We start from the raw sequence: 27,184 nt of genomic DNA, 5'->3' as shown, positions 1-27,184 counted from the left end.
CCATCTCCCCAGCAACTCTGACCAGCTTCCCCGTTCTTGTTAAGCTAAAGTATCCCCATACCATGATGCATTGTAAGTTTTTCACCGCATAGTCATGAGTCTGCGTCTCAAAGTTACATTTGTATCTCATCACCTTCGTCCAGGTGCTTCCTGTATCACCTTTGTGCCACGTCACAAACTGTAAATGGGAATTTGTTTGATTTTTCCCTCTTCAATATCTAATACCCTCTTATAACTCTTCCATAAAGACCAAATTTGTGAAGTCCTCAGCTGACTGAATGCTCAGCTTATTCTGTATTAAGCTCTTTCACATGCATCTCTGCTGAAATGGCTGCTTCTGTGAACAATGCTAACCCTATCTAGCCTTTTCAGCCTGGATGAATCACCAAGTCTTTGGAGGTTTGCAGTGGTGCCTATGCTCAAAACTTTTAGTTGATGAATTGAACATTGCTGTGTTAGATGTTCAAAGTTTGGAATACGGTTATATAATCGACCTTTGCTTTAAAACTTCTGCAGGACCGTCTGCTGCGTTTGTCGGCCTTAATGCAGCAGTTTGACTTTGGTGTTTTCTATAAAACCTCTGAAGTCTTCACAAAACAGCTAAAGAAAACTCTTTCCACTAATGAGGTGACCTCTGAAGGCAGTCAATTGCATAATTTTTTTTTTATTTTAAATTTTTTTTCCTCAACATTTTTCACCACTTTCTGGTTTCTGGTTGTTGTTTGACCAAATGGGAGAAGCTTGCACTGTGAAAACGATCTGTTGGAATGAGCCGCAGCCTTTCATTCAATGATCCAAACATCGCTTTTGAAGCCACAGTGTCAGTCAGTCAGTGAGTGGGACAGACTTTCACAGTACATGACTGGCTCTGCTGTCAACATCCAGCCAGTTTTCTTATGTTTTATTGCTTGGTTCTGACAATTAGGATGTTTCTCCGTTGAAGTCTTTTCAAACCACACGCGGTCTGTCAGATCAGGATGCAGGTGTGTGGATTTCTTCCACACTCATGTTTTTAGCTTTAGTTTTGAACCTGAAACCTTTATTTACCTACTTATGTAAAAGTGGGAGGAAATAAAAACAAACATTTCCTGAAACTCGGTCCAACATCTTGTCTGCTCATCGGATTCACGCGGTTGTGCTTGCCTGTCCGGCTGCTGGCTGGGTGGAAAGTGTGCATGTTTGTGCGAGTGTATGAACTGGCCACGAGCACAGTGCCCGGCGAGTCCCACCACGAGTCGTCTGGCGGTTAAAATGTGACCCGTCTAGCCGCCCCAGCAAGGGCCTATTACCCAGAAGCTGTCAGGCTCGTCGGCTGCCAGCTCCGACTCACAGATCTGCAAATCTCTCTGCAGCTTTGCTAAACGCTTCAGCACTTGCTCATGTCAGAGAACCGCTCTAATTGGACCTTAAGGTTCGACTCTCGTGTGTTAAATTGTGCCATTGAGTTCCCAAAGCAAATAACCAATATCGACATAAACGTTTAAAATTATTACAAATGGGGATGTGGATGATTTAAAACCTTAATAATCTTTAGGAAATGTTCCTCTTCTGGCTGATCAACATCTTGCTCTGTACCTGATTTTAATATTTTTGTCTAAAAATCTATTAAAGGAGAAATGTGTATTCTCCAGGCATTGAGTGGCATTTTATAGTACAATGAAGTTACTATGTCACCTTCAGCGGTTATTAAAAATACTGTATATGTATCAAATGTGACTCAAAAGAAATTGCACTTGAAATTTCACACTTTCAAATTGGTTAAGCCCAAAATGAGTCATTATTCCAAAATGTGTCAGACAAGATTTTGGGTTAAAGTCATATTTCAATCTAATCAGCATATTGTTTTTTTTTAACTGGAATCAGTATTAATATTTCACAGCAGCGCAGCCAGAGTCTTGACTTGAATCTGATAGGAAATCTGACTGATGTTAATCACCGTCTTTATTTTACAGCTTCTATTTATTTTGACCTTGAATTCATGTCAACTTTCAGAAGAAATGGTTGACATTTTGTCAATCCTATTTCCTTAAAAAAAAAAAAACTATAGGAAATCAAATGAAGGCTTAAACCACAGGAAATTTTTAAGCCACATCATCCAGCCCTAATTACCAAAGGAAGGACTAAAACAGACAAAATGTCCCCTCTTGAGGGGCAATTTATCCTACAGGCCATCTCGTTTGGCAGTCATCATGCAACTCGGTGCTTTTACCGCGTAAAACATGACGAGGTAATACCTTTGCTTTTGTATCCGTGAAACTAAAATGTCTGTGTTTTGTGTGCGAAATAAAAAGAGGCAGACTTTCACAATTGAGACCCTCACTGATTTAAAATAAAGAAGGAAGACAACGAGGAAGTCGGGATAAGAACAGAAAAAAAGATTGAACGGGTCAAATGAGGCTAGCTGGGTGTGTCGGCGGGGGTCCAGTCTCCTGTTATAAGCCCCCCCCTCAACCTGCTGCTATGCTAACACTCACAAACATGCGCTAATTTAGCACGAGTCACTTGGAGCCCAGCCGCTCTTAATAAGACTGTTATCCTCCCCAGTCACAGACAGACCCCATCTGACACACTCGGCTGTGTGTGTGTTTCTTGTGCTAACCGGCTCCTGGTGTTCACAGTCATTTGTGACTGTATTATTGATCTGTCAGCAGAACAGAGACAGGACTGTCACAGCTAAGCTCTTAAAAAAAAAAAAACCTTCTTAATCTCCACACACACATGAACACGCACACACACTGAGGAAGATTGCATTTAGTGCAATCTTCGTCATAAATGCACATAAATTCTGCCAAATGTAGTTAAGTATTTACAGTGACTCGAAAAAAGCCTCGTCTGCAACACGTCAGCTTAAATACAAGATTTAGGTTTATTTGTTTGGAATATGCATTATTTATTTATTCGTTTATATTAAGAAATTTCTTTTTTTGTTTGGTTTTTTCACCTTATCCACTGATCTTTTTTTCCATGCCAACGGTTAGATATTCTCTTTTTGTTGCCACTGCACCTTTTTCCATCTTTTCTGGAATAATTTAAGCAAGTAGTGTTTTTACAGCTTTTTGATGCAAACAACCTTTTCTTTGGTATTTACAGCCCCACTACGTTGTCATGAATCTGTGCTATCTTTAGCGCTGGCAGTTTGACCATTTTAACAAAGTTGCTTTGCCGGAAACTATACTGACTCAGAGACGGCGCGCGAAAGCGCACAAATGGCAGCCGGCGTGCAGCGGGCCGTGTCCGAGGCCAGCAAAATTCATCTGACATCTATCCAGCCAGAGAGAAGACAGTCAGAGCTCCAGCTTGTCCGTCTGACGAGAAAGTGTGGAAATACAAAGAAATGGTCTGGATAAGACCCAAACATAAACGAGCTGCAACAGAAACAGGCAACAAATACACAAGCCGGGAAAATATGATTTGCAAGGAATCGAGAAAATACTGTGTATGTCGTCTGGAAAAGTATGAGATTTAATTTTAGTGTTTTGCGTGTTTGGAAAAGTATAGAAAAAGGCAAAATGAAGAAGGAAAATTCTTAATAATTTATTATGTTTTCCCATTGGTTATCCATTCAAATGATAAAGAAATGGCCAAAAAGAAAATCTAGTACAACTCTAAAATTGACACGATAAACGTTTAATTTTTTATGTGTGTGTGATAAACACACAAAAACGAAACTGCTTCATGACTACTCATCATTAGAAAGTGACTGAAACATAATAAATAATAATAAATTAGTTTTCCGTCAAACAGCATATTTTGAAACAGGCAAAAACACATTATCACCCCCTACTTTTTATTGGAAACAAGGGAATCAGTAACAACTTTGTGATATAATTCCATCCAAAAGTCTGCCCATGGTGGACCTGCCTCATCAGAAAAACATCGCTTCATCACACCAGTGACCAACAGATGCTAATAGCATTTAGAGCTATTTAGAGCAACCACCCAAATACATTACTGATATGTGAAAAGATGAACGTGTGACACAGTATAAGAAGCGTATTACCTTTCCACAGTATGAACTACACTGAGCACTAGAGTGCAGGACTTCATAAATCAGAAGTCTTGCCATGAGAAAAAAGGAAAAGGTCAGACGTTGCTCTTCCAAAGGAGCGGTGACTTATGATAGATCCTCTGGATGAGGGGGCTCTTCGCTGCCGTAGCGTCGTCGTCACTCATGGCGTTCTTCTTCTCTTTTGTTTTGGAAGAGCAGCAGATGAGAGCATGTCAGAATGCGTTCTGTGAACAAAGCTGACACGCTCATCCCATTATAAGACAAATCTTCAGTTCGTGGAGAGAGAAAGGCGCTGCTGTCTCTTTAATAAGTGGCTTCTGAACAGCTATCCCAAAGGGGCGATTTCTTTCTTTTTTTTTTTGTCTATTGACAGTTGTACTTATTTATAGCTTAAGTCAGGCTCTGTATTTCGAACACAGATAACTGGAAGATCTTGTTCACATCCCAGAAGGGCAAAAAAATAAAAAGACTTGATAGTTGGTGTAGAAATGTATAATTTATTCTGGTAAATTCTTTTTCAGATGTTCTCTTACTCTTAATGTGACCCAGCTGTTTTCCAGCCAAACCTCAATGATATTTTCTTCACTGAAACATCCAGTGTCTTTTTCACATTTTGTTAGTTTTGCAGCCATCACTTTCGATCTGTTTTACTGGGGTTTTATGTGATACACCAGCAGAAAGTTGCAGGTAACTTTGAAGTAATAGGAAAAAGATACATGTATTTTTTATAGTAAATATCTTAAAAAGTGGCATTTACATTCATCCATTGCGTTACGACTTTTTAGGCTCTTCTTTTGTTGCAGTTTCAGCTGCAAGTGTTTTGTTGTGTGAAAAATAGTATTCATTTTTCTTGTCATACTGGATGAAGTGGCTGGGAACAAGATTTTATTTTTTTCAAGTTCTCTCATCATTTCTCACTTGGACTTAAGTTTGCACTTCGACTAGGCCGTTCTGACACATGGAAACGGTTTGATCTGGACCATTTTAATGCCTCATTGTGCTGCTGAAATGCTTGACATATTTCAGGGGTACTAGAGTGCAGCGTGCTTCATAAAAACACACACTATGATTTCCATTTTGTCTGCGTACAAACAAAAAACAAATTGTCATTTTACCTCCTCCTCTCAATAGTGCACTACTTTATCTTGATCTATATTTAAAAATATGATGTATTATATTTTATGTCCAGTTCAGTCATTATTTATTTGATTAGTAATTTTTGATGCGTTTATATTTTTGGAAACTACTTTCCTCCCAGGGAGTTTCGCTTGAACTCGATTGCACGAAGGAATCCGTGCACCGTAATTTCTGGGCGGATCACTGACGGATTCTGGAAATACTGGCTGATCGCACACTGAGAACCAACATGGCTCTCTCCTCGCCCCTCATTTAACTCCTGGCCCCAAGTCAAAATGGCTGCCTTCCACGCTGGCAGACTAGGTAGTCAGTTTGACCAATTTAGTGGGTCGTGGGAGACTTCTGCTTCTCTATCTCTCTGTCTCTCTCTCTTTACCTCCTCCTTTTCTCCCCCCAGCCATTTGTTTGGGGCATGTGGACGGCCTAGCAGAAATGGCGAGCTGCGCCTCATCCTGCTGCGCTTTAATCACTTGCTTCAAAGGGTCTCGTGTTTCTCTCTCTCCTCCCTGGGTAGGAGGGGGGTGGCGGAGGGAGAAATGAAGCTCCACTCCTCCTCCTCACCTCAGTGGCCGTGCATCAGAAGCAGCAGAGATGGATTTCTCCCGTCACCTTCACCGTCCTGCCTCTTTCCTAATCTGCTGCTGCGGTGCCGGAATGCAGCATTATTTTATTACCTTGCGCCTAAATGGGGGCGTAATCTGTTTCATTCCTGCTCCTCCTGTGTCTCGGTAGAAATGCGTCTGCGAAAACATAAACTCTCAGAGTATTTTTGGTTTCGTTTATGGTGCGAAATATTTCAGTACATTTGAAATTAAGCACAAACCTACATTTCTAGCAGAAGAGGTTGTTTTAAGTCAATAATTCCTTCAAATTGATGATAAATTACTGGTTCAATTGGCAGATTATTTCACTTATGCAAGACATTTCTTCCATACTATAAATGAAATAATAAATGGTTTTCAGAAGATACAGATAATCCAGTTCACCAGCTGATTATGCAGTTCACCTAGAGCACAGGAGTCAAACTGCAGACCTCAAGGGCCGCTGTCCTGCAGTTTTTAGATGTGCCACAGGTACAAAACACTGGAATGAAATGGCTTTATTACCTGCTTATTGTGTAGATATGTTACCCCGAGCCTTAATGACCTAATTATTCTACTCAGGTGTGGTGTGTTCAGTTCATCCTGGCGCTCTGCTGGTCCAGGTCACAGGTGCAGCCACCTAATTTTAATAGACGTGTGATCAAAGCATTCTGTCATGATTAGTGCAAATTGGCACCAAGTTGCAAACAAGTAGCCTCCTAATAATCAGGAGCTTGTAATTTGTCAAGGACAAACTGCTTGATTTGCACAGGTGCAGCACAATCCATGTCTTTATTCACTTTTTTTTTTAAAGGTGCAGCTCTAAAGCTGTGAGTTTTTTTTTCTTTCTGGTGTTTAATAACATACTCATCTTGATGGCTACATTTACACTAATTTCAAATTTCATAGCTACTTATATGATTGTAAATGTTATTTGTGGCACCAGTGATAAAACTTTCTTGATGCTGGGTTATTTTCCAGCCCTGAAACAAAGCAGTTTAATTAAAGGTTAGGTTTTCTTTTTACATGTTGCTTCTTTCCTTAAGTTCAGAGGCTGTTATTATAAATCAGAAGCCATAAGCAGGAAGCCTTGGCTTTAATTCCAGTCTCAGTTCATCTTTAGCTCTTAAATCCAGTGCATAAGTCAAGGCCACACTAGAAGGTCGTACTCCAGCCCACCTTGAGTTGAACAATTTCATCCTGTGCGATTATGTCATTCTGCCATGCATTACGCACTGCCCGGCTACTCTGACTCATTCTGCTCAGCCGTCTCTGGAGGCTTTCGACATTTTCGACCTGTTCATTTCTGCCCTCTCTTGAGATATGCGATGCGACCGAGTTAGATAGCACCTGTACAAAGCAGCAACGTTTAGCCATTGTTCCCGCATAAAGCGTAATTAGGTGGAATTAATCTGAGTGGCTAAGATAAAGCACGTGACTACAGCGCTGCACTGGGATCCGCCATCTTTCTGCTCAGGAGGTAATTAGACGTCCACAATGGGCGGTCTGGACCGCGCCGGCCGTCCCCGCTGAATGCCCGATGTCCAGCTTTGGTCGCCTCTTTCGGCAACAGGAATTTCATCGGTGGAGATAAACTCAGCTTATATCTCCCTCTGCAGGATGATGAGTCGGTCTTCATTTGCAGCGTTGTCTCTTCCGTGCGACGGCGAGCAACCTGAGAGCGACCTCTGGGACGACATGCACCTTCAACGAGCCGTCGCTCTCTGGACCTTTACGTGGCGGCGCTTGGCGTTTCTATAAAACTGTGTCAAAAGACTGATGTAAAGCGTTCCTGACGTCGTTGAAGAATGTCGTTCCAAACTCAGCTCTAAGTAGAAGTTAAAAAGGCAATTTGGGCTCAGAGTGTGAGAAGTTTAATGGCGACTTGACAAGCACTTATTGCAAAAAGGACGGGCAAGTCTTAAGTTCTGCTTTTATTACTGGACGCTACTGGCCACAATCTAGATTTGCATTAAACTGAAGTGAGTCTAAAATAATTGGCTGAGATTTGAGGTGGATTTTGGTCAAGAAATGTCTCAATTTCTTATTATTTCTTTTTATTTCACCAGCTAATAATAAACTTGCAGTTAATCCTGAGCACTTATTCACAGAGTTTACTTTTCTAAAAAAAAAAGTTAAGTTTCTCAAATTCCTGCAACTCAGACAAAATCTAGTTGATGAGTTTATTAACTTACAGCCGTCAGGAAAATGTCTAATCCTCCCCATGCTGGTCCTTATTATGTAATGAGTAACTTTATCTTTTTCTGGGAAAATGAAGCATGCAGAGGAGAAAAACTTCAGCGTTTCCGTTTCTGAAGCTGTTTGATTCAGCCGTTGTTTTGCCGATTATATTATGAGATCGACGAAGCCACCCAGGCGTCTATTGTCTGATCTCTAGATACACACCAGACAGGTTCTGAGTCCGTCGAACAGAAAAAAAGGGATGCAATTTTGAGAAGACATTATTTTTTAGGATTTCAAGAGGACGCCAGAGTACTAACGCATGCACAGGATGAACATGCAAACTCTATTTAGGAAGGTTCAAAACTTTAATCCACACAGTATAGAAAAACTCTGCTAGAACAAATTGGAGTAGATAGTTAGTAACTGACCCTTTGTCTTGCATTTGTTTTTTGCTACAATAAGGCGAAGTGAAGTCTTTTTTTTAATATAAGACGTCTTTTTGTCTTTACTGCATCGCATAATTAAGTTTGAAGATTGCGGCCCCATTTTAGTTGCTTTCAATCGTGACACCTTGTGATGTTACTGGAAAGATTCCCTATTGAATTCAGAGTGAGCCCCTGATTAGCACCAGGCTGCGTCACCTGAATCAGCTATCGGTGTAAATTCAAGACAGGTGCAGTGATATCGTACGTTTACTGCATCTGAAGGACTGTGAGATGAAACGAAGCTAAATAAAAACAATATCTGCATTAAGTTGTCTCTTGACATCTTCAAACATCTCACCCCGCGTTGTTTAAAGAAGCAAAGATGGCTTCTAAAGTGTTTGTGATTAAAGAGTCGCTGGTCCTCTCTTGGATCGCAAGAGCAAAGCAGTTTAGTAAAGTGTGGAAAGCTGGTCGTACTGGCTGCTTGGAGGGAGAATCGTTGGTCTCTGAAGTGACTCCGGTTTGTCACACTTGCTCTTTAGTGTTGTGTTATATGGCAGTTTTCCCAGGGTTTATGGGAGACACACTGTCAATTTCATTGCCGGGGATTAAAAGGACAAAAAAAAAAAGAAAAGAAAGTTGTGACATTTACTCACTGCTTGCTGCAGCAAACTGGCCTTGTAAGTGCAAAGTGTGTAAGACCTGCACAGAGCGGGTCCAATGCCAGCTTCTTCTCCTCCAAAGGTCACACATTTGGGATCATATCCTGTTCAGGCTTCACCCACTGGCTTGCAACAACAACAACAAGAAGCTGCAGCTATCACCTGAGCAACACAAATACACCATGGAGGATTTTAATGTAGCAGAATCCAGGCTGTTATCAGATACTTGGCAGCCATATTCGGCTTTCTTATGAACGGCGTTGGCTTATCTCTGTTTTTGTAAATGTAATATCGCATAATAGCCTGCCCAGTGGAAATGTACCAGCAGAAATGGTGCCTGCTGAATAATGGGCAGCGTCAGGTTTGGTCATTTGGAGGAAAATAATGCTGGGACACACGATGAAGGTGACTTTGTTTAAATAAAGCTGTGCAGCGTTTTAACAGTGTAATTCCTGCCAGGATATGTTACGGTAAAGATAAATGATTTCCCCACAGTTATTGGTATCCTCACAACTTATTAACATCTTACGCCGACTGAAAAATGATTTGATTACATATAATTGTCTAACATGCAGCTGCATGCTTTTGGGCTAATTTGGTAGCAGTCCTAAGGAGGCCACTAATGTGTTTAATCCTAATTAGTCAAAAAGAGTTTCCTTCAAACTTTTCACCAGCCATTTCTGTTCCTGAGAAATTGTTAGCAATGCATCGCTCCGAAATCACTCTTTAACCGAGATTAGGAATGAGAGGAATTGCATAGGAACGCAATGAAAAAGCTAAGTATGAGAAGGTCCTAAATATGAATGTAGATATATGTGTATATTTAAAGGTACCTTGAATATTAGTATTTATTTCAAATGCCTCCTGAAGACAATTGAGCAGGGGTGTATCTAGGAAGTTTTTAAAGAGGGCTAAAAGGGGGCGGTGGTGATCTCAGGGTGTTACACCAAAGTCACCACAATACCCTTAAATAGACACTAATCTGAGCAACACCAGTAAATTGTCCTACATGCTTCAAAAATCTCCACTAGTATTAAAAGTAATTTTTGACACAAGCGTTTTTTTTGTTGTTTTTTCTTTTTGCAAACAACAGCTAACTTGCAGCTTGGAGTCCACACTTTAGCTGCTGCAGCTCGATCAAACTTTTGAGCCAGTAGCAAAACGGGGCCTTTGAGCAAAAAGTCTTGAAGCTGAGATGTGATGTGCTATGACTTCATCAATCCCCCACAGGTGAAATTACAGTCGACACGGCAGACATTTACAGGTTGCGTGAGCTGTTAAATATGTCAAATATGTTAAATATGTCACTGTCTTCGGCGCATGTTGGGAAAACAACATGTGGCTGATTTGCAAAGGCAGAGAAGTTCTGGTAAAGTCCGGGGAAGGAGACATATACGCGGGCTCTCTGCTGTTGGTTGTATTTAGGAGAGGTGCTGAGCCAGTTCAGGCTTTCATTGCCTTTATAGCATTATTATCCCGACTCCATTGTGCTAATCTGCTTCTGCTTCTTTAAAAAAAAAAAAAAACATTTTGCTCACATTGGACCGTTCTCGTTCCGATTATTCAATCTTCGGTCCGTTGATTCCTCCCTCCTTGGCCCGTGTCAATCTCAAGTGAGACTTCCCTACCGCAGCCCGACAGCCGACCTCATTTCCAATGTTAGCATAACTGTGTTTTCTGGCAGCAGAAGCAGACATCGCTGCCAATATCCACCGTTATGTATGAAGCCGGGGTAATTGATGGCCAAAGGAAGTGAGAAAAATGAATGTCGATGAGGTTTTCGGGATATTAAAAAAAAAAGCTTTGAGCTTTTCGTCTGTTAACGTCGACACTTTTTTTTATGCTTTCATGTTATTTCAGAGTTATTTGCATCCTTCGGAGATGCTTTAAAAGTGCAGCATCAGGAGGCGTGACGGCGTGAATCAAAGAGGCAAGAGACGGAGCCGACTACAAATATTGCTACTGACAGCCGGCGATTTGTGCCAAATTAACATCACGCAAAAAATGATTTGCATATTTAGTTCACAGCAGAAGTTTCTCAGCTTCTCTGCGAGTGTGCATGTTGCTTTGACACGGCCTCATGCAAGACGACCCCATTAAATTAGCAGACCATGTTTCGGCTTTAGCTTATGAATCCGTTGACTCAACCTGAGCCAACGTTTGATGCCTCCCCAAGGCCACAGCGGGCCTCGCTTTCCCTATTCAGGGTGGCTCCGTTATCTCTCGCCCTCTTTCTACAAGAGGGTCGGCCCTTGTGGTCAGCGCAGATAGCAGATAATATGGAGGGCATTGAAACAGATGGATTATACCGACCGGGGTTGGGGATGTGTTTATTGGGCGGATGAAATGGCAGGATTTTCATCGCTATCTCTGGCATTCGCTCTTTCAAGCCCCTCTCGTCGGCTTCGGCAGAGCTCTCGTCTCTTTTGTTCTCTCTGGCCATCATATTCAGCCTCTCTGCAGTGTTTACTTCTTTTTCTATTATATCACATTACCCTCCTCCCTCCGCTCCCTCCGTCCTATCATTCTCTACCTTTATGTGCCTCTTTTGTTCTGTTTGCGTCTGTATCATATTTCTCCCCTCCGTCTCGTGCCTCTCGTTCTCTGACCCCTCTCCTGTTTTTGCCGCCCTTCAGTGGAGCAGGCCACTGAGTGCAGCGGTTCAATTTGTAATGCTGCCTATGGAAGAGGAACAGCACCGAAAAGATGTATAAAAATGTGTACTTTTTTTGTGGAGCTGAAAATATCAAGTCAGAGTGTACGACTGGGAGTTTATCATTATTTGGAATGGCTCTTCCACACGTTCAATTATCCTGCTGAAAATATCAAGCAGGGGCTTTTAACTGGGAATGGCAGCTGTGCACAGGGGCAGTAATGGAGACTCTTTTTTTTTTCTTCTTCACCTTACTCGTATGCTCGATCGGAGTCTCATTTCCTTCTTGACGTCAACGCGTCCTCTTTCTCCAGAGGCGGCGCGGTCTAGTGGAGCCATTTTGTACAAAAGTGGCATTTTGGTGGGGCTTTTACGCGCTTTCCGAATTCTGTGAGCTGCAACCGTTTGGGCAAAGATTTGATTGTGGCCAAAATTGAAATCCACAAATATAGACACAAGCTTTTCTTCCTTATGAAAGGCATTTGTGAAAGTATTCGCTGGATTTTTTTTTTTTTCTGATTTTGTCACATTTATATGTTGGAATCACCAAACACTGATTTAGGTTCATACATAATAAACAGGGGGTTTGATTTCAGTGCTGTTTACATGATGGCCTCTTGCGGCTCCTTTAATTTTGTCATCCTGACAGCAATGATTGGAACCTCTGGCACATTCCTAACGGCTAGTTCACACTGAAAGATTTTTATGCCAATTCTTCTCCCTTTATTCTCCTTCTGACAATCTTAGAAACATCCAGATTGTCAGGATGGCTCTTCAGATGATATTAAGTAATATTCCTGCAATGTGTGCTGAGTTAAGATCATGTGGTTCACTTGGAAGGACGTCTGGATCAGGGCCCTCTAGTATCAAAATCGGGGTTATTCAACATGTTGGATTGTCTTGGCCTTATATTGCAACGTGTGTGTGTGTGTGTGTGTGTGTGTAGGGGTGTGTGTGTGTGTGTGTGCGCTCCTACTACAAAAGAAGACGCAGCTTGTTGAATGTGACAGGCAGCCAATCAGGAGGCGCGGTGACTTCTGTTCTGCAGTAGTGTTTCAGGTTTGCAGCCTTTTCTTTCTGCGTTGCCATCGCTTAAAAATACTCCACATGCCGTCGCTGTTGCGTCTACGTCAGCGGCCGCGTTTGTTTGCTCTCAACTCACGTTTGATCTTGCGAGGTTTTCCAGGACTTCCCGTCTGGCGTCTTAATGTTCACGAACGAAATCGGTTCATCTGCTCCTAGACAACAGACACTTTACGACCAAACCTGTTATACCTTTCATTGCCGTGTGTGGTCCGATAAGGTTTAACGAGTCTGCAAGTTTTAAAACCTTGCTGCGTGAACCTGGGATACAAAACTCTATGTGGTTCCTCCAGCGGTCATTTGACAGGAAGCGGTTAAAACCCTGTACAGTTCGCCTGTTCATCATCAGGCAACGCTCAGATTTGGAGCTTCTCACTTCGGTTCAACAAATTTTTCATTTTGTTCTCCTGATTCCGTCGAAGCACATGCAACAATCACACTGCTTGTCCTCTCCAAATATTTTGGCGGAGCACTGTGGCTTTGAATAGTGACAGACAGGAAGAGTTAATTACCTCCTCTTAATTTACTTATCAGTTCTTAGGAAATGAGGACAGAGCTTCTCTTAGTATGACTTTCACACTCGAGGGAAGGCTTTGTCCAATGTTATCATCCCATTTTAACAAGGTCAGTCTCTTCAGCTCTGTAGGGGAAAAAAAAGAAAAAAACAGCTGGAGGCATTTTGAGGATAATCCAGTATTGTTGCCAAGCAGTTTAACAGCATGCTGTCCCTTTTTTTTTTGTTTCCCCCCCGCTTCAGATTATGGTGCCGTTTGTTACGCAATATGTCAGTGTTTTCGGTATCGGCCACAACAAATTCGTATCATTCTCATCTTTTTTGTTTTCTTACTGCGTATGCGTGCCGTCCCTCCACCCCCTTCTCCTTTCACACACAAACAGAGGCATGCTCACACACTCTGCCCCCAAAACTGCATTACATCATTAGCGGTGATGAGGGGCTGTGGCGTGGAGTGACCTGCGGCACGAGAACTGATCACGTTGTCAATTAGTCCTCTGTTGTCCCGCTAATGACTCTGTCAGGCTCTATTGATGCTTCAAAAAGATTCACAGGTGTTGGGAGGAGGGAGAGAAAGAAAAACAAAACGAAAAAGAAAACTGAATCTGTATCCGGGGCCATTGGGTCAGTGAGTCGTTTCAGTTTGGTGAGGACTGATTAGGTTTACAGAGGGGTGAGACGTTGACGTTTCTGCAGAGTCGAGCTGGTGCGTGGCGAGGCAGGTCGACTGTCTGGATGATTTCCAAAGGGTGCAGAGGTTTCCCCGTCTGCCTCACTGGGATGTCCCACATGTTCCCTCTGTTTGAACTCACAAAGCACAACTTTAATTCCAAGACCGGAAGCTTCTCGGTGACCTATTTACTCAGATCTGGCTCTATTTTTGTGACACCGTGCAACACAGAGGGGTGTTACTGCACACGCTGGGATGAATTCAGTACTTTTTATTTAAGTTTGAGATGTAAAACGTCTGACTTTTAAGTGTGTTTGCGTTTTTCCTGTGAATTGTTTTGTTCAAACCGAAAGCTGCAAATCACTACAAAATACTCTCTTCACATTTTAATCTGATTTGTGTACATTTGTTTCTAAATAAAGTAGTTTGGGAGCAAATTGAAACAAAATCTTCTCCGAGGCAGTGAGGAGAAACTGCGGTGCCAAAAATAAAACAAAATTTGGTGACACTTTGTTTGAAGGGATGTGCATAAGACTGACATTACACTTAATGATTACTACAATAATTTAACACCTGTCATGAACATGGAGGAGTCTTTATGAATGTTTACAACTGCTGTCATGAAGTATCACTCTGTAAATGATAAAGTTGACTACATTAAAAGTGTCAACTTTACATTACTTTACAATGATAACAGTTTTAAGACAAAATTCTTTAAAAATTAGCATAAAAAGTCAATTAAAAGTGACAACTTTGCATTGAAAAGAAAAGTGTCTTGAAAATTTCACAAAGGAATCTGAAACTAAAGTTTAGATTTCGCTAAAATCTAAACTTTCAAGACATGGATCCGATACTGGTATCGACTCGGTATTGATATTATCGATATGCTGGATCGATCGGTCCACCTGTGCCGCACAAAAGTGTTTGCATCGCTTCAGCTTTTCCACATAAGTAATTAACAACTGCCTTGTGTAAAGGAACCATACTGACACGGTTTTCAAAAATGTTTCTATATAAGAACATTTGAAAAGTATTTCATGCATTTGTGTTAAGCTCCACTCTGATACCCCTAAATAAAATGCAGATGATTACCTTTACCTCATTTTTATCAAGCGCTCCATCAATCTGGTCTCTACGGAAGTGTGGCCATAAAAAAAACAACATTGCGGACAGAATTTGTGGTCGGTTTTGAGACCTGATTTTCACATTCGCTCTCCGTCCGATCTGTCGTGACCTGATCTGCACTTTTCAAAAGACAAAAGAGCAAAAATCTCGGTCTCTTGATGCTCCAAAGCCAGAAGAGACGATGTCTGTGCAGCAAGAGGATCTTTGACAAATTGTTGCCTCTGGAGCTAAATACCAAAGTAGGACAGACTCTTTTAGATTCCCATTTGGTAAAAATTGTAGTATCGGCACATTCTTTTTATTGAACTTAACAATTTTGGACTTTTTTGTGCAGTTGTATCATATTAGGTCCTTATTGAGGACATTGAAACTTGTGGAACTGCACTGAAAATGCAGAAGCCGAGTTGGTCAGACCAAATAATAAATATTAGGAAAATATTAGGAAATGGTGTTTTGTTTTTTGTTTTTTACCTGGAAATTAAACTTTTACTTCAGATTGAAACCACCTGTAACTGATGTGATGTATTGTGTGTTCTTCATGTCTCCCTTTTCCAAAAAAAACCCAAACCTTGTTAGATTTTCTCTTCCTGTTCTCTCCCCTCCCCTTACACCGTTTATCTTTCCCTTTGTGTGTGAACAGATTCCTCCCATTTCTCCTTTTTTTTTCCTGACAGTAATCCGACATCCTCTGGGCTGTTTTTGTTCCTCACCTTCAGCCCACTTCTCTACATGCAACTACTTGATGTTAACAACATTTGGCCTCCTTCCTCACAGTTTGCAGCAAGGTGTCTCATGTTGCGTTCGGTCTCCCACCGGCTGGCGGGAAATAACAAGCGCTCACCACCACCGAGGCAACGTTTTGACACCAGCAAACGGACAGGACCAGCCCGGCCTTCGCTGAGAAAACGGCCTCTCTCGCAGAGTTAGCGTAGCTGCCTCGCAGAAAGCAGACTGGCGATAATAATCCTGCTTCCAGCCGGCTCTGTTTGTCTGCTGTAAACACTCCCGTGTCTACAGCTCCCGTCCTAAAAGACGTTAGGGTTCGTCCATTTCTGTACACATATCATGGCTCATCTCTGGTTATAACAATGGCTGATGAATGAGGGGCCGCCATGCTGGCCGAGGGCTCCATTAACACGTGCTGCTCGGCCAGTCGCCGCAATCCGTCACACTCTGCATACACGCAGCGGAGGCAATCAGTGGGGTGATTTAACGGCATCTGGTCTCTGTTTACGGCCAGTCGATGGAGTTAATCATTTTACGTCTTTGGTTTTTGGCCAGGCAGCAGAATGGACGAGAGAAAACATGGCTGCTGACGTTGCAGTTGTGAAATTTGTTAAACCCTTGTCACAGGGGAAGATTTAGGAGGAATGGGTTAGAGGTAGCTAAAAACTTTTTAGCTACCTTTACCTTTAGCTCTTTGCTCAATTGTAGAAAATTTCCTTCCAATCTCAAGACACAAAGGGTTCTAACCAACACATATTGACTACCATCACATAGACCTAACAGGTTTTTTTCACACTCATGTTTTCCACGTGCCAACCATCCCCTTATTGTGCAAGAGTCCAGCGCAAATCGTTTTGTCCCAGAAACATTTTCTCAGTTCTCGGTTTGATGAGTGTCTACAATCCTTCATTAAACCTAAAGAGGCGCCTTTTTTACGTGTTTTCACCACTAGAAGCTTGGATGCTAAAAAAGCGTCACTTGTCAGGAGGTAAAGTCTGGCTCATGGAGATCAGTGTCCCGTGAAATCATTGTGGACAGGATAGTTTACCTTTAAATCGCTTTTTAAAATATCACCAATACTGAAAATGGCTAACTTTTTGAGTCTTGACTCAGTTACAACTTCCACACCGATGACACTGAAGATTGTTGTTAGAGATCTGAAACCGCCCTCATTGGTAAACATTTGAGGTTTCGTCAATAAAGCTAAAATTTGATGATTCTGGCGAGCAGCTAACTTTTGCGGAGCATAAATGTGGAAGCTAAGATTGGCGCGTTGCATGGCGTAGAGATGATTACGCCCATTTAGGAAAGTCATGAGTCCTGATCCAGACTCTAGGACTCTAGTATGTCTTCCCCTCTTCTCTTGCTGATCATTTTCTGTCAGATCTGCTGCAAATAAAGGCCACAGAAAAACCTTTAAATTGGATATCTTCCATGTTTAGGCAAAGTTTTAAATTGAACACGGTTCAACTTCAAACTGTTTACTTTGTGAAAGAAAGAATTTATCAACATTAAACACACAGCTCGAGTTATGAGCTGTGTGTTTAATGTTGGATAGGAATGCTGCACTTTTATGTTTACGTTTCTTCATATCTCGTATTTATAGTTTCCTCCACTGATATTTTTCTGCTACTATTACCATTTTTTACTCTGTTTTTGTTTTTATCCCTCTGAAACCTTCCCTAAGACAACACTGTCCTCAGGCAAGCATGCTTCAATAAGGAAGAAAAAAATATTTTAATCATTCTCTTTATTGTTTTGATAAGTGTAGCCATGTTATTAAATGCAATTGGCAGTACATTTCAGACGACTTTAAAAAATGTCAATTTCGAAGGTTTTAAATATTTACTTCACTCTTGCAACGTAATGTTATTCCTAGTAAATTTCAGTGTAGTTCTATTAGATTTGGATGAAAACAGACAATCTGAAAAGGCTACATACCAGAGCTAAACTGCAGCATTTCAGTTCAGATATTCAGTGCAATAGCCATTAAAGTTGAGCACATTTCTAACCCGGTTGTGTTTTCATTGTTTGTATCTTGCAGCTCAGCAGATGAGAAGTTTCGCTGGAACAACCAAGGTAATCTGAAATGTTGCAATATATGTTTTCGAATCCTACATTTCTTCCTGCATTTCACCTCTTGTAAAAGCAAAGTAAAACTCAGCCAAAGGTCCCCAGGCCTTATTCGCATGGGGCGTGCGTCTCACAAGTGGCAGACAGAATCAATGGGCCTCCGCGTCATTTAAAAGTCAAATGAAAACACCTCACCGAGCTCGACCACTTTTCTGACAGTGTTTTAGTTGGAAAAGGGAAAAAAAGAGAAAGAAACATGCTTGACACTTGGGTCAGTCTTCCTGCCTCTTTGTCAGCCTCGCTCAGATCTATAGGATGTGGAGAGCAGATTGATTAGCTGAGTGCACCCTGGGTGACCTCTGCCAACAAAGAGTTGGCTAACACTACGATCCCAGAGGTTTTGTGGTGAAGGCTTTCACTGTCCGGCCTGGAACAAACGGAGACGGACTCGGTTTGTTCCACGATAAACCCATCTGTCGTCCAATCAGACATATAATCGTGACAACACTCACAAATCATTGAAAAGTTTAAAAAGAAATACATATATAACATTTGTTTGGATAAAGTTGTTATAGCATTTCTGATCATCTGTACGCTCATTAAGCTTAAAAAAGCTAAAATCCCCGACTTGCTGCTGCGTTTTATGCTTTTAGTTGTGCAGATATGATATTTTTCATAATAAAAAAGCATCTTGAATGCTCTCAGTCATGTTTTGTACCACATCACTTCGTCAGCAGAGATCCTGAGGAGTTCCTCAAGGTCTCTTTTTTTTTTCTTATATTTTAATATTGTGTTATTTTTATCTATAAGGAACTACTAGATGGTTGAAAATACACAACCATTTCAGTGTTTTCAGCCAAACACTGAAATGTGCAGAAATTTCAAATGACAGCTAAAAACATGACTGATTACAGCAGCTGTAGTATGAAGGTAAAAAAATATTTCACTGTCGTGTCGTATCGTCTCATATTGTATCTTTTATCTCACTGTATCTAATCTTGTCTATTTTTTTTGTTTCCAATTAGATTTTTAATTCTGTACAGCTTAAATTTTCTGCTTTGTTTTTGATGGGACTTTATCTGTGGTCCACTTTTTTTTGTCTCCCTTAAAAACACGTTGCTTACAAATAAATCTGCCTTGCCTCAGTTCAGCGAAACATCGCAGTCAATCCTGAAAGCGTTTATTTTTTTTTGCCAATAGCGGCAGAGGCTTCAGTCTGCAAAGGCATCACTCGAAGTCAATAAAATAGGCCTCCTAAATCCTCCCACTAAGGCGGCTACTATTAACGTTCTCCTTCCATCTCCGTAAGAGATTAATGCTGCCGCTAAGACTCATTTGTAAGCTTTTATCTTCCTTGGCAGTCGTCTCTACCTGGAAAACACTGGCCGTGCCATCAGCCGCTGTCTGACAGACAAACGGCTCGTATCTCAGTACAACGTGGACCTCAGTACGTAAGATTTGTTGCTAAATGATCAGCTTTTTACCCTTAACCTACTGGGTTTATGGTGGCAGTGTTAAGGAAAAGATTTTACTGCTCCGCCCCTCACTTACAGATTTCGTCAGGTTTTGCTATTTTGTCAAAATTCAACGTATCAAAGAACATTTTGACGTCGGACAAAGATAACCTTAAAAAATACAAACATGGTCAAATGGCGATTACATTTGCTAAGGAAAAGGAGCTATCCAAAACTGTAACAGTTCTGGGAAAAAAGTAATTACCCGTAGCCGGTTGCGTCAACCTTGAATGATCGTCAAGAATTTGCGATCACAACCAATCATTTTGACTTTGCTATTTTTTTATTCAGAGAGTTTTTTTTTTTCAAGCCACATTTATGCCGGGTGTTTTTAACAAAGCAAAAATAATCAGTTGTGCTGCTTCAACTCAGCTTGAGAGAAAAGTCAAAGATATTTTAAATTGAAATTTTTTTGAAAGGCTATTGCCCTATGTCTGTTTTTAAATATATATGTTTTAAATATATATATATCACAACCAATCATTTGTTGTGATATATATATATATATATATATATATATATATATATATATATATATATATATATATATAATATATATATATATATACTTTATAGAAACCTTGTTTGCAATGGTGACAAAAAAAGAAAGAAATACAAAGTTTTCAACAAGTTGCCTGGTTCTAAATTTGAAAAACTACCAACATTAACGTGACTTTTTTGTCTTTTCCTCCAAATGTGTCTGATGTTCTTTATTTTATTTATTTTTTTGTCTGAAATTATTAGCCGGTTATTTATTGTCACACCCACGGTTACTAAATTAACATCTAGTCGTTCCTAAAACCTCAAGATCCTTTTAGAACCCACACTAGGTGAAAAGTACACTCAGGTGAAATCCAGGACTGCTTCTGTAATCATACACCTTTAGAAATCGTAACGTAGATGAAGACCGATCACTTCTTGTCTTTTCACTGTTTTATGCACATGCAGATGGGCAGAAGGACATAGAGGAGGAGCTGACGACTGGCCTGGAGCTCGTAGACTCGTGCATCAGGTCGCTTCAAGAGTCCGGCATCTTGGACTCGCAGGACGCTTCTACAGGAGATAGTAAGATAAATGGCTTGGACTGAGTACTTCTGGTCTAATTTGTAGTGCAAATATATTAATACACTTTAAAGAAGACGAAATTGACTCCTAGGTAACTTTTAAGGAAGACAATAGTTTGTTTTAAGGTAATAATTCCTTAATATTGATGATAAAGGTTCTTCATATTAGCTAGCACTGACTGCTAGCAGTGGAAATGGCAGACATTGTTCCCATGTTGTAAATGAAATTATCTGCCAGTGGCACAAAATTAAGAAAATGACTTAAAACAAACTCTTATATCTTACTGAAATGTTTCTTATAAGTTAGCTTTGTCTTATTTCTAGTGCTCTAGAAACAACCAAAAATACTTGGTAAGATTTTTAGTTTTTTCAGTGTGGAGATTGTGTTTTTTTTTTCCTGTAACGTCACCTTGTTGATTATGTAATATCACTGGGGATTTTTTGAAATATTGAAGAAACACATGAATTTACACAGATGGACACCGAATTAGAAAAAAGTGTCAACAATATCAGTGTCTTTGAGTGAGCCCTGAACTCAATCCGATAGAGAGTTTGTGGGCAGAACCCAAAAAAGATGTGTGAGCATGTTGGCATGACACACAGGTTCTGTTTGTAGGAAGCCACAAACAGAACCGCCAGAAATCTGAAGCAGCACACCAGGAGCATCTGTTGGACCCAAGTCAGACCATTTTTATTGCAATTCTACCAAATACTAAAAAAATGTAAATGAACTTTTAAATTTGAAGAAAGGAAAAGCAAAAAAAATTGTAATTGTACAAAGTGATAATGCTTAAAAGGAAGAAGAAAGTCTTACTAGCGGTGCACCGATTTATCGATTTATTTGCGCCGATTTCCTTAGTCGGCCGATTTTTATTTGTGAAGACATTTGATTTGCCTCCGCAAAGGTCTGAAAATCTACGCCTCCATGCACCAACTCGGTGACTTTCTTCCTATAATTAGCGACATTTTGCACAAAAATTTGATATTGGGCAAAATCGGAATTGACGAGTCAGGCTTTTTAAATCTCAGTAATCGACGATCAGCCAGAAAACTGCAGTCGGCGCACCACTAATTCTCACATTGAGCTAATAGAAATAATTTCTGCAATCCTAACACCTTGAAGACAGGAAACGGGTCATCTGTCTTTTCAGCTAGAGACACGATATAAACAAACAAAAACTTTCAGCATCCACTTTCTTTTGCAGTTTTCACACACGTCCCTGTATTGTGGTGGCTTGATAAACTGCAGCGGAGCAAATCTGCGTCGGACGTTGCCGGCGGGCTCCGGGGGGCCATAGAAACACGGGTTGTTTTAAATCCGCCGCGCAGCGACGTCATAAAAACAGATGCGCTGACTGAGATCCCGAACCGCTCCCTGCGCCTTCCCGCTCCGCTGTGATCTCCCCGCGCTCGGTCCTGGAGATGATACCCGTGTCTTCGCTACACTCGACCCCTGTGGGGTGAGGTAGCTGTCAGAAGACACGCAGCGCTGTGCCAGTAGCTTGATATGCTAATCCATCCTTGCTGAGATGTCAGCTGGCCTGCTGCTTGCAGAGCGGAGAGGAGAGGCAAACACACAAATATGTGGCTACTGTACTTTGCACAAGCTCTGGAAAAAAGACGTGTGTGCACACTAACAGTGGGAAATGCATACCTCTGCACTGAAGGCACCACAGACGGGTGTCGAGTCCTGCATGCAGGATACGTACATCATCATTAGATACGTACATCAGCATGCACCAAATACTGGTACCAGAAAATCTGCTTGATATTTATAATGTTCACATAACAGTTATGTAACTCGCCACCTGATTTATCCCAGAAGAAGACGGATGAAGGAGAGTGAAGGTACAGACCGGACGTAAACGGACAGAAAGATGGTGGATGGCTGGGGAAGGGGAAACAAAAAACAAGGAAAAAGCAAAGTCAAGCTAAAATGTTGTACTGAACAGGAATGTTTTCTGCTCACTTCAGCCTGATCAGAGATCTGAGACCAATTTCTGGTCTTTTTTTTTTTTTAAACCAATTTTAGATGCCGGTGCTTCGCCACGACGAGTTAATATCACTCACCAAACGGGAAGTGACTATCGTTTTTAAACAAATACAAAGTGATTTCACTTTTTTACAACATGTGCAGTCAGCTCTACCAGCTGCCAGTGTAAGACTAGAAAGTGTAGTTTCTTACCTTCACAAATCAAATGTCCATAAAAGACAAAAGATGGAAGCTGGATAGCTCCAAAAACACGAAACTTAACTTTCAAGTTACCAGAATTAAACCCATTTTAATGTAAGTTTCTTTAGAATCTAAAAAGTCAGTTTGCATCCATTGCAACATAAAATAGCATGAAATACAACCTTTCTCATTCTTTTATACAGCATAAATCTATAAAATGCTAGCAGTAGAGGGGTAGTTGCACAAGATGCTACCCAAGGCGCCTAAGTCTGGAACTACCACTGATTTCAACTTATTTTTGCTCAAGTTAAAGTAAAAGTAGTCATGCGAGGAATTACTCAATTAAGACTAAAGCATTATTTGGTTAAAAGAAAAAAAAAAGTCTACTCAAGCACAAAGTAACTGATCAAATGAGCAATCTCTTAACATTAAGAGATTGATCATTAGATGGCGCAACATATAAAGTTAATTGGATATTTTTTATATTTTAAGCAAGAAAGTGACACAAATCCATATAAGTAAAAAAAAAAAGAACACCAACCAGGTGAATGAAACTTAAAACTATAAAACTTGAACAAAAGCTGCGTTTGGCGTTTGCTCTTTCAGTGAAGCTTCTCACAGTGGGCAGACGACCCTGAACTTTTACTCGAGTAAGAGCAGCGACACTTCACGATAAAATCACTCAAGTAAAAGTAAAAAGTACAGCTTGGTAAAAAGTGCATTTATTTTTCCAAAACGTTACTCGAGTAAATGCGGTTCAGTAAATAGTGACTGCAGAACTCTGCACGCAGGAGAGGGACATAGGCAGAGAGTCTGCCCTGTCTCAGACTACAGAGAGCGGCTTCAGCCTTCACGCCGGTGCTGTCAGCCGCTGTGCATCTTAATCTGCGTGTCTCCTCTGCACTCGCCCGTTTCGGATCCACTTTTTTTTTTTTTTTTTAATGCTTGCATTCCCGACTCGGCACATCCTCAGTCGGCCATCTGGAATATCTATCTGAAATAGAAAACGGATGAAATATTAAAATGCGCCGATTGACGACTCCGGTCACGAAGAAAACCACTCTGCCTTTTCGTGTGTGTGTGTGTGTGTGTGTGTGTGTGTGTGTGTGTGTGTGTGTGTGTGTGTGTGTGTGTGTGTGTGTGTGTGTGTGTGTGTGTGTGTGTGTGAGAAAGAGAGAGAGAGAGAGAGAGAGTGGAAAATAAAGGAATGGAAGAAAACGAGCGGGTCTATCCGGGTCAGAATATCTACACGATTACACGCTTCAGGTGTACGCAGATGTGCTGTGTGCTAATGCGTGAGATCACAAGGCATGAGCCATCTGTGAGCGTGTACTCACTTAATTCTAATATAACCTGTGGATGAATGGCAAAAAAGAAATAAATAAAACTGCTAAGACGTGAAGATGGAGGGCATTTGGCTTGATATGCACGGCAGTTTCTCAAATGGATTCAGTGAAGCCTTCTGTGTTTGCCATCTGAGTGATAATGCATTTATGAGGCTTTCTTTCTTTTTCTTTTTTTTTTTTGATTCCCAAAAGGCTCCCCGAGCCATACAAAGCGCACCTTAAGTGACAAATAAACAGAAAAAAAAAACACAACAAAACTCTGGGAAAATAACCGCCGGCTTGGGGCTTGTGTGCAAACGCGCGTGAATGTGAATCCATGCAAAAACAAGCCTCGAGTGCAAAGTTCTCCCATCGGCCGTGCGATTTCTGCACGCTCAACTTTCTGTCGTTCCTGTGCGCGCGTTCGTCCTTGATGGGACGCGTCGCTCTTGACCCAGTGAAATGTAGCTACCTGGAACGCGAGGTCAACATCACGTTTTAAATCGTGCGCCATCAACGTTTGCTCCGTCACTCGCTAAAGCAGTTTCTTTCTTCTTTTGTTTTTCCCACTGTGGTCAAGCTTCATTTTCCAGCCTTCTTCGTCTAGACAAACTCCTTTTTGCCCCAGGCGGGTGACTAAATCCGTCCCATGCAGCGGATGCTAACCGCCGCGCTCAGATCCCATCGCAAACACGCAAAGACTCTTTGTGCCTTCATCTGCTTTTCAGGGTTTGATTTATTTTTTAGGGATGCACAATATTGGATTTTTGTTCAATACCCGATATACCGATACACTAAAACTCACTTGGCAGATTGCCGATACCAGTACCGATATTTTTTCCTACTTACTCGAAACGTTTTCTTTGTCAGTTTAACCTGCTACCAAATGCAAATGCTACAACACTTTCAGCTTTCATTATGTTTAATGTCAAATTTATTCGTGACATTTGCTCTCTCTAAGACAATGGCAACACTGAAACTTGCAGATTTGTAAATCATCACAAAACTGAACTCAACCTGTTTGCAAGTAACAAGCGTGTCAGCCAAGACCATGCCAATAAAACCCTGCATACCTATTTATTTTATTTCTTTTTTTTTTTCACATTCTTTGGACTTCTGTTAAAGAGGACAGCTCAAAAAGTTCTCCAAGTGAAAAACGCTCAAGATTTTATGATGGAGTCGGGACGTCTGTGTTGCAGTGATGTGGGCCGTTTTCCAAAGAGCAGCACCAGGACCGAACCGTACTGCACATGCTGCTCGCTGCGTGCGTTCATGCAGTTACTGGGGACATCCAGGCTCAGCCAACATTTTTGCTATAATGCGTCAAAAAAAAAAAAAGAGTTTTACATCTGTAATTAGGGCTGTTTATAGGGCAGATTAGTGCTTTGATCAGCAAAAGTGGATTAATGTTGGGATTTATAAAAAATTAATGAGTATTTTAACGTCTAAGCATTTTTTTTTTCTGTTTGGCACGTCCTCATAAGGCTCCCAGTCTCTGGTTCTCCTCAAAAACATTAATTTAACTTCCAACTTTACACTTAATGGAACCATCAGCGCACATTCCAACTTTGCAGCTCCAGCACGGCTTCAGAGCGATGTGGTTTCCTCAGTGAGCACGCTCACATCTGCATGTTCTTTGTGTCAGACTTTGTTGGTGTGTTCGCACCACCCCCACCCCTCTCACCCCCAAAAAGAAAACACAAAAAAACAAAAACGAAGCGATCCAACGCGTGACACTTCAAGAGCTTCTGAAATTCAGACGAAGCGGTTCCTAAAATTAGCAGCGCAGCGTCGTTTTGGTGCCGTCATGCTCAGGCTGCGCGCCGCTGTGCTTCTCCTGCATGTTTTCTCACAAAACGCTCATCTGATGACTCACCTGCAGGTGCTGACAGTTAATAAAAAAAAAACAGTACAAAAGAAATTAATCATCAATAAATATTATGGATGTCGACTGATTCCCTCGATTGCATGCTTGCAGAGGATCTAAATGCGCACGTCACTGTAGGCGTGACGGGGCGCTGCGTTTTTCTCGGAAAGCTTCAGGTTAATTGCTTTACACCCCCCCCCAAAATGCTGCTCATCAGACTCCGTCAGTTCAAGGCAATTAATCTTGGTCAGCGCAATTTCACCATTTAAAAATGCTACAGCAGAGCAAAGAAGCAGAACTACGAGAGAAAGAACAAAAAGCACAACAAAAAAAGAAATTGGAAGATTTTTTGGGGGAAATGATCAATTCCTATGTCGTGAAGTCGTCCTTTTTCCAAAGACTTTGGCATTGCAGTGTGCAAAACACGAGCCAGTTAGAAGAGAGAGCAGGAACGGACAGGTTCAAGGGTCACAGAGTATGAGAGGAAAACACTAAGAACAACCCAGAGAAGTAGAGAGAGAAAAAAAAGCAAATTTGTCTCTTAAAACTAGAAAACGTGGAATGTAGCTGTCAGCCCGGACTCTCTGTCCTCCTCTCATCGTTTAATTTCAAGGCTCGTTACAAACCTGCCGCTTTTTCGAACCCGTGCAAAAAAAAAAAAAAAAAAAAGATAAAGCAGTGCGTTGTGTAACACGTGGGATGTAAACTAGGTTGCAAAATGCCTTCAAGGCCGCAGAGAGAATAAGTCTTTCCGCAAAGATCGACTGCTGCCGGAGAGAGAGAGGAGAGTCTGAAAATAGTTACACAGAAACCATTAGACACAAGTGAGACTGAGGCTTTTCGACAGAAGTTTGCTCCAGTCGGTGACGTAACCTGGTGTCGTTCCTCGCTAACGTGCTTCTCACGCTATTATTTCTCGCCGGCTCCGCTCTCTTACCGGGTCGGCCGGGATTTCGTTATCGTCCGACCCTGACCTCCTGACCTCTCTCCCTCTGAGGAGAGAGAGAGGTCAGGAGGTTTCCTACGTCTTCCTGACAGAGCGAGCACTCGACATATTTATATATTTTGCAAATTGTCTCAAGATTTAACATGTTTGTATCATGTTAAATCCACTCTCTCTAACAATCTGCCCGCGGTAAAGTTGTGCTTCTTTAAGAAATAATGACAGAGTTCTTCTTTCATCCCCACTTTCTTCCGCTTTCAGCTATTTTAGGTCCTCTCTTTCAATCTCCCAACAGGACAAGGACTGCTCTCTCAAAGCGCTCTGCAGCTCAACAGCCAAGATGCCTATGCAGCTGCCGGTTACCACAGCAACCAAGGGCTGACGCTCGGGGAGGCGGTGGCGGCGCGGGGCGGGCAGGTCGGAGGCGCGGTTCACAGCTACAACCAGGTGGATGTT

At 41.4% G+C, this 27,184-nt stretch overlaps 1 protein-coding gene across 2 annotated transcripts in view; it reads left to right on the top strand.

The window, feature by feature from the left end:
- ctnnd2b (catenin (cadherin-associated protein), delta 2b) overlaps positions 1-27,184 on the top strand; it is a 129,952-nt gene that overhangs the window by 51,777 nt on the left and 50,991 nt on the right. For both annotated transcript variants that reach the window (XM_055032813.1, XM_055032812.1), the window contains exons 4-6: positions 17,814-17,848; positions 20,305-20,421; positions 27,024-27,175. In XM_055032813.1, the coding sequence (XP_054888788.1) occupies positions 17,814-17,848; positions 20,305-20,421; positions 27,024-27,175 (304 nt within the window). The remainder of the gene's footprint in view (positions 1-17,813; positions 17,849-20,304; positions 20,422-27,023; positions 27,176-27,184) is intronic.

This window comes from Poeciliopsis prolifica, unplaced genomic scaffold (assembly GCF_027474105.1).
Source record: "Poeciliopsis prolifica strain line A6 unplaced genomic scaffold, Auburn_PproV2 SCAFFOLD008, whole genome shotgun sequence".
Taxonomy (NCBI): Eukaryota; Metazoa; Chordata; class Actinopteri; order Cyprinodontiformes; family Poeciliidae; genus Poeciliopsis; species Poeciliopsis prolifica.
This window is presented reverse-complemented; position numbering and strand designations above follow the sequence as displayed.